At 30.7% G+C, this 7,993-nt stretch overlaps 1 protein-coding gene across 2 annotated transcripts; it reads right to left on the bottom strand.

Annotated features, from left to right (window-relative positions):
- Positions 1-1,356: 1,356 nt before the first annotated feature.
- LOC131596086 (uncharacterized) lies at positions 1,357-4,959 on the bottom strand. 2 transcript variants are annotated; one of them, XM_058868645.1, is made up of 15 exons: positions 4,770-4,959; positions 4,633-4,673; positions 4,400-4,469; positions 4,145-4,293; positions 3,893-3,988; positions 3,700-3,770; positions 3,515-3,576; positions 3,364-3,427; positions 3,173-3,257; positions 2,966-3,092; positions 2,701-2,783; positions 2,503-2,557; positions 2,295-2,422; positions 2,035-2,184; positions 1,357-1,854 (listed from the first exon to the last, which is right to left on the bottom strand). In XM_058868645.1, the coding sequence occupies exons 1-14, from the start codon at positions 4,843-4,845 to the stop codon at positions 2,038-2,040; spliced, it is 1,254 nt and encodes a 417-aa protein (XP_058724628.1). In that variant the 5' UTR covers positions 4,846-4,959; the 3' UTR covers positions 1,357-1,854; positions 2,035-2,037. The 2 variants fall into 2 exon arrangements, with proteins under 2 accessions (XP_058724628.1, XP_058724627.1); XM_058868644.1 differs by having other exon boundaries at positions 1,357-2,184.
- Positions 4,960-7,993: the final 3,034 nt, after the last annotated feature.

Genomic DNA, 7,993 nt, shown 5'->3' on the forward strand with positions numbered 1-7,993 from the left:
TTGAAGAGAGGGCATCATGCCGTTGAAGTACACAACTACGAAAAACCAATATTTTTTCATTCTAGTGTGTTTTATTAACAACATATTTGACATATAAATTTTCGGTCGAATAATTTATCATACCATTTCAGACATCCATTAAGCTTTTCAATATCACACTGGCTTTGACAATTTTCCCGTCATTACCATTGATTTATTTTGTCCATGCCACATGTTTAAGTCTACCTCTCACATTTTTTATATAAAACATACATAGTAAAGCATATGATATAGAAAATACCCTTGCAATCGAATTCATCAATGTGGTATCACGATCAGTGATGATCACATGTGGCATGTTTTTTTACCTTTCAACATAGTCTGATACACTTCCAAATCGCACCCAACAATGTCGTTTTTTTTTCACTTTCCAAATATGAAAGCCCAATAACAAAGTCATATATGTAGAAGTAACACCAACAATTTTCATAAGTGGTAACCTATACCTGTTGAATCAATTATCAACATAATTGAAAATGTGTTGAACAACTTGATGGAGTCCGGATGAACCCAAAATATATCTCAAATAGTTTTTTCATCTTCAGACACTTTGTACATAGCTACATAATGATCATCATCCAACAATTTCAACAATTGTTACATTTCACATCTTGGACTTCTTATTACCTTGTTGTTTCGGGTACTAACATTGTATAATTACCTAATATTTGTTACATTTTTGGGTTTTTTCCTTTTTAAAGTTGTGAGTATGTATTTGGTGTGACTGTGTTCAAAACTCTAAATAGCAATACTCTAAACAAGATTCAATATAACAATCTCTTATAGGAAGATCTTAAGTCCCACATTAGTTAGACATAGAGCTTGAAAATAGTTTATATAGAGTAACATCCCTCACCTTACAAGCCGGTTTTGTAAGGTTGAGTTAAGACAAACTCTAATATGATGTCAGAGCTTATCGGTCGGACCATGAGCCGCGCCACCGAGCGTGAAGGGGTGTGTTAGGAAGATCATAAGTTCCAAATTGATTAGACATAGAGCTTGAAAATAGTTTATATAGAGTGACATCCTTTATCTTACAAACCGGTTTTGTAAGGTTGAGTTAGTACAAACTCCAATAATTTCAACTTGCAGAAACAGAAATTCAAAGAGTGTGGTGTATGAACAATGTTAAATGGTAAAACTCAAAAATTGCTAGGAAGATTTGATTATTTAGAATTGATAGAAAGAGAAAAGTACATTTCAATTTACAATGAGTGCAAGATACATTTTATACAGTAATCTTAACTAAGCTGTCTAATCATAACTAACCTGTAATCTAATTCTAACATACAAAATGGTTGACAAAATATGAGGAAATGAGGAAAAATATTCTACATACATTATAAGACTCAAAGAAAATGTACATTAGTGTGAGAAATTCAGCCCTATTTATAGCTGATACTAGAATGTATAGGAAAATTAAACCCAAGCAGTGTAGTAACTGCTATATCTAACAAGGTTTGAATTCAAATTATAAGTAAAAGAAACTAATGCCTCGGCCTTCGGTTTTTTTCCTGCTGCTTTTTTAAGGATAGTTAACTGTCCTTCGATTCCAAATCAGCAGCAGTTCCATTGGAAATGGCGCAACATAACATCGCGAGATCAGTCTTCAACTCTTCCTCGAGTTTCTTCTACACCATCAGTAGTGCATTTAGACCTCTCAAACAAGATCTCTCTGAAAATGGGTCAAAATGCTATGATCAACTTCAGATCATGCTTTTTTGTTATAATAGAATTTTCAACCTCAATGAAGCTTCACAGCAAAGCCAAGACAAATTTCTTCATCTTGAACAGTTCAAGTTTCTGTACCAAACACTGGGAAGCAAACCAAGTAAGCAACAAAACAATGTATTCTACCGCGATGTCAATATAGGTTGTAGCTCACGAGTTAATCCATCCCAAACGACTCACATTTTCTCCGCAGACTAAAAAAGCGAGCCAAATTAGGTTGACTAACTTACTCGGTGCAACTTTAAATTCTAAGTGGTCCTTTACCTTCTAATTGAAGGATGAAACTCGTCGTAGTGAAGGAATAATATCACCGGAAGCACCACATTTACTCGCTAACACGCCGTCTGGATTTGAGGCTTCTACAGTCCTTTCTGGTTTTGGAACATTTGAAATAGGTAAACCAGTATTCACATTCTGCAAAAACCACATTCATTCAACTTAATTACTACCGCTAAATATAGATAAAACTAAAAAAATCAGTATAGTTTAAGTAATAACTCTATCTTGCAGAGAGGAATATATACCTGTTTCTCCGTTTCAATCTCATCATCAAGACATTCAATATTAGCTACCCTGAGGTTCATACAAACACGTGGACGATCGCAATAGACTATTGGTTTTGCGACAGCAGTTTGTGTACAATCATTGACTTCTGAAAAAAGAACAAAAGTCATTAGAGTGTGTTTTGGAGTGCATTCCTTCACAGTACTGCAACTGTAAGACTGAAATTACCTATTTGCTCGTCGGTATCCACCGGTTCATGAGTGGTAGGTAAAGCAACTGGAGCCTACAAATTATTAATGAGAAATAAAATAAAATCAGCGCAAATTTTATTCATAAGGTATTACAAATCCATATAACGTTTCACATTCTTAAAAATGAAATTACGAAGAAAAAAAAATTGAAACTAAATGCAAAGGAGTCACGCACAATGGATTCATTTCGTTCCTTTATTTGTTGTATCTCCTGATATTTTAAAATCGTCCAGTCGAATAAATAGTCAGCATCATATCCTGCCAAACAAAATTTTATTGCATTAATAGATAATATAAATAGGAAGCAAATCATGCATCGGTTTAGTTTTCGAAATTGTTGGCTCCGGATATGATCAACCAATGGGAAAAAAATCAACCAAAATGCAAATTGACATCTTAAACAAGCCATTACTTGCATATGATAAACTAACAGCTAATACCTTTAGAAGTGAACAATTCACGAAACAGGCGTCTCAAATATCCATAATCTGGTCGTTGATCAAATGTCAAGGAGCGGCAATAATGAAAGTAAGAAGCGAACTCCACAGGATATGACTTGCAAAGTACCTAAGAACAAAAAATTTGAAGTGAGGAAACTATTTCTTATTTATGTGTAATCCCGGATGGGGAAAACATAATCTGCATACCTCGGTGCGAATTGATAACTTCGTTTTACAAATCTTTTCATATTTTTGTGTTCTCGTGGCAGCTTGTAGACCCTGCCAAGGAAGGCTAAAACGCAAGGACCAAATAGTTAAGTCCTACATTTACCTAAAAAGCCTTAAACAATCGATATTCAAAGAATTGGTGAAAGTAGAATCAATAGGATGAGGCATACCTTCCTCTTAAAAAGTACAAAAGAACATAGCCTAGAGACTCCAAATCATCTCTGCGACTTTGTTCTGAAGAAGAAAACCCGAAATTGAGATGGAAAATTGTAGGTTGCATATATAGACAGTAAAGAATGAGAAACTCTTTCATGTACTAACCAATTCCTTTATGAGTATTGCAACTTGCGTAACGTGCAGTTCCTGTTAAGTTTTTGTTCTCTCTGGATGAGTTTATCAAGGTAAAACAAAATATTAAGCAACAATAAGATAACTAGATAAACTCAAAGCGATAAGGCACAAGTCGCTAAGGTATTTTGTAACTGAGTTTGTTTAGAATCTTATACCTGTATGGAATGTGCTTGTAACTGATAGGATCTCTATATCCTTTTGAAAGTCCAAAATCAATCATACAAACCTGTGAGTGTTGCATATTTCATAAATCATCGTATAGTAAAATTCGGAAGTATAAAGAATTACAAAATAGGAAAAGTATGATTTTGAGTTTGCGAGGAAATGAAAGAATAATAATGAAGCTACCTGATTTGCTTTCTTCCCAAGACCCATAAGGAAGTTATCTGGTTTGATATCTCTATGCAGAAGTCCCTTGGAATGTAAATACTCTATCCTCGTAAGCTGTAGTCAAAGAAACAAACCACGGTTAGACCTTGTCAGATAAACAGTTTAATTAAGCGCTTATTGCATAAACACTTATCAAGTTATCCTATAAGTACTTATGTATAAGCTATTTCTATAACTAAGCAAATAGTCTAAAAGTGAATCAATGATTACCATCTGATCAGCCAACATCAAAACCGATTTCAGCGAAAACTTCCCCTCACAATAATAAAGAAGGTCTTCGAGACTCGGTCCCATAAGTTCAAGAACAAGAACATTATAGTCTCCATCAGCACCAAACCATTTCATTCTTGGAATACCACCTTAAATTCCACGACTATGATGAATTAGAACACGACCGAGAAAACAAAGCGAAAATGCTGTAACAAATTAATTCAGATTAACTTAGGTTCAGCTCTTATAACTTACTTCCTCCTTTAAGAATATTATACAACTTTGCCTCATACAGTAGCTGTGGTTGTTTGGTTTTCTTGTTCTCCTATAAAACAACAATATTACTATTATAAATCATCACAAAACTCATATAAATGCAGTTCTTAAACATTTCATTCTTACAAACCATTGATCTATGAATTACAGACTAATACATCAGACACGACATTGACACGAAGACACTGGATACAGACACAACATTGACATACCTTCTTAATGGCCACAAGCTCAGAAGTCACAATATGTGCCCCTGAGAATGAAGATAAGACAACACAATCAGTAAAAAAAATAATGAATTAAAAAATTTCAAATGAAAAGAAAACAAATGAGAAGTTCTAATTCTAACCAATATAAATTTCACCGAATGATCCACTCCCAATTTTGCGACCAATTTTATACTTTCCTCCGACAACCTTTTCCATGAAAACCGAGCAATGAAACGACAATGACAATGGAAAATACGATGATGTTTTTACGGAGATAGAGAGAAAGCAAAAAAAAAATCGGGTTTTGCTTTCTGAGTTTGTTGCTTCAGTTGGTTTCGTATATATCGAGGATGAAAAGATAAGGAGATAAAAGAGATTAGATAACATGATGAGGTTAGTTTTGGAATTTGGATATTATTTTTAAAAGTTTGTTGATGACGTGGAATTGTTAAGTTTTTCGAGTTGCGTACATGCGTTGCATTTCGTTGTCCTTGAAAGCAGTAAAGTTTGTCACTTTGTCCTAACAGCAAATTTCCACCTCATTATTATTTTTTTTTTATCAATTTCACAAAATCTAAATAAATTATTCATATGTTGAATATTTTCATATTTGATATTACAGATATATTTTAAAAAGTATCCTTACAAAATTTAAATATTAAAAAAATTTATTTAATATCTATGCTCGTAAATTTTAAATAGTGCAAGGTCTAAAACTTTACCTTAACACATAAGATAATTTTTTTATAAAATTTTATTTTATTTTATTTAAAAAATCAAGTATTTTCATCTTCTAACTAAGATTTAATTAAAACTTGATTATAAAATAGTGAGATTTGTTAATAACTAATTAAATAAAAGAGGTAAGGTAAATGCTTATAGTCAATTAAATTTTCTTCAAAGGTTTGTTCTGATTTGTACTCATATTATTTAATATTTATTTTTTCCATGATGGATGACTTCATTTCTCATACATTGTCTTCATGCATGTTTTTCTCTGTCTATACATATTACTTTTTGAAGTAAATTATTTTATAATTTACCGTCACCCTTATGAAGTGATCTTCAGCCAAGGTCCAAATAGATATGTGGAGAGTTGCATTTTCAAACCTGAATTTTTTTTTAATATATATATTTCCTTTTCAATAGACAATTAAGTGACTTTTACTAAACATCAATTTTTTTATCATTATTAAAAAATTATGCTTCTTACTTAAATTAGTGAATTGATCACATATTTGGAGTTCATGTATTTAATTTAAATTAAAAAAATGTACTATTTAAGTTAGTAAATTGATCACATATTTGGAGTTGATGTATTTAATTTACACAATAATTAATATTTGTATTTTTATTTTAAATATCTTATAATACATCAAATGTTTTTCCTAATTGTACCTACTAAAACTTTTTTTTTTTTTGATAAGCTACTAAAACTATTTATAATATCATGTCAATTTTCTGTCAGGGTTTTTAGACATTCTATGTTACTTTCTCGTGATATATGACTACATCTTTTTCAAACCTTTGCTTCGTGGAAGCTTCTACACATGCTTTAGATTATTTTATAAAAATTTAACTTGCATTAATTTATTGTCCGATGTCATCAATTATTTTAACATCAACCTTTATCAAGAGTTAAGCTACGGTCCAAAAAAACTGCATTGATGTATTTTAGACAATTAGGAGCGGAAATAGAGCGGAAATAGAGTAGGTTAGACTAGATTTTAGAATGCATGAGTTTGATTTGTGATAAATTTATTAGGTCTGAGTTTGGTCTATGATTTATTATAAATTTTTTTTTCGGCTTGGTTTGCCATTTTTAAAAGTCTGACTTAATCTAAAAAATCTATTTGAAAGTCTTTTTTTATTAAGATTTTCAATTAATTCATATTATTTAATATTATTTAAAAAACCATGGCTCTGTTTGGCATGCCATTTTTTGAGCTTATGTCTTATAGCTTATAGCTTATAAGCTCATATAACAATAAAAGACCTGTTTGGTAACGGTCTTTTCACTACGAGCTTATAGCTTATTTTACTAGCTTATAGCTTATTTTTCAGACGCTATTTTAAATAGCGTTTTAGCTTATAGCTTATAGCTTATCATTTTTTCTTCCATTTTTACCCTTATTATTTTAACTAAAATCCACTTTTACCCTCTATAATTTATTTTAATTTAAAATAAAATAATTATATATTAAATGTCCTTTATGTCATTTTAATTAATCAACTAGTTGATCCGCTAATTTTACCAAACACTTCAATCAGCTTATCAGCTATAAGTTATCAGTCATCAGTTATAAGCTATAAGCTATCAGTCATCAGCCATCAGCCATAAGCTATCAGCTATCAGCTAGCTTATCAATTAACCGCTATTTTTACCAAACAGAGTCCATATAGATCGGCCGATTTAGTATTTTTTTTCTAATATATATATATATATATATATATATATATATATATATATATATATATATATATATATATGCCAACCTAATTAGTCAATTTTTTAATATATATGCATATATAAGCCAACTTATTTTGACTATTTTTAATGAGAAATGCTGTTTGTACACTGGGTTGTACACTTACCCAGTACATTTAGACAATTAGTATATGCTCATCAATTTTTTAGTAGTTTTTTTCTCGCCTTGGCAACTTGGCAGCATTAAAAGAGATGCATGTATACAGCGTAAAAAAATATTGGGTGTAGAAAGAGAGTGTAAACATAGCATTACTCATTTTTAATATACATGAAAATATAGACCAGTCTATAAAATTTTATAAGTTTTTTTAATAATCTAAATCTGACCTACTCCCTCCGGCCTAATTTATAAGCAAAAAAATTTTTTTTAGATTCATTGAATAATGAATGTATCTTGTCTTTTATGTAGACTAGATACATTCATTATTCAATGAATCTAAAAAGAGATTTTTTTTTCTTATAAATTAGGCCGGAATAGTATTTATTTAAATAAATTTTAAAAAAAGTTTAAGTTTGATATTTTTATTAAATAGATCTGACCTAATTTGATAGGACCTGTCTATTTCATCCTTATTCACAATGGTAAGAACTTGATCAATAAGAAGAAATGTGAAATAAGTAATTTCATTAAAAAGAGAAGAAGGGAAAAAAGTCCTTTATGAGTGAAGGTTCATTTCTAAGCATGATCCACACATTTTTAAATATTAAAACTAGTAACATACCCGTGCATACGCACGGGTTCTATTCGGTCACGCGAATTTGGATACATCATCTATTTTAAATAAAAATGTTAAAAAGTAAAAAAATTTAGATAAATAATTGATTATTTCATATATAAAAATATTTAGATCAATAATAATTTTTTTCTCGTATACC

The sequence above is a fragment of the Vicia villosa genome, linkage group LG4 (genome assembly GCF_029867415.1).
Source record: "Vicia villosa cultivar HV-30 ecotype Madison, WI linkage group LG4, Vvil1.0, whole genome shotgun sequence".
NCBI classification, from domain to species: Eukaryota; Viridiplantae; Streptophyta; class Magnoliopsida; order Fabales; family Fabaceae; genus Vicia; species Vicia villosa.

Bases quoted from the DNA above. Each gene is read 5' to 3' on its own strand.
- LOC131596086 (XM_058868645.1), bottom strand. From the start codon at position 4,845: ATGGAAAAGGTTGTCGGAGGAAAGTATAAAATTGGTCGCAAAATTGGG. The intron at 4,294-4,399 runs GTAAGTTATAAG...GTGGAATTTAAG, and splicing joins TAATATTCTTAAAGGAGGAA to GTGGTATTCCAAGAATGAAA. The intron at 3,989-4,144 runs GTAATCATTGAT...CTTTGACTACAG, and splicing joins TGATGTTGGCTGATCAGATG to CTTACGAGGATAGAGTATTT.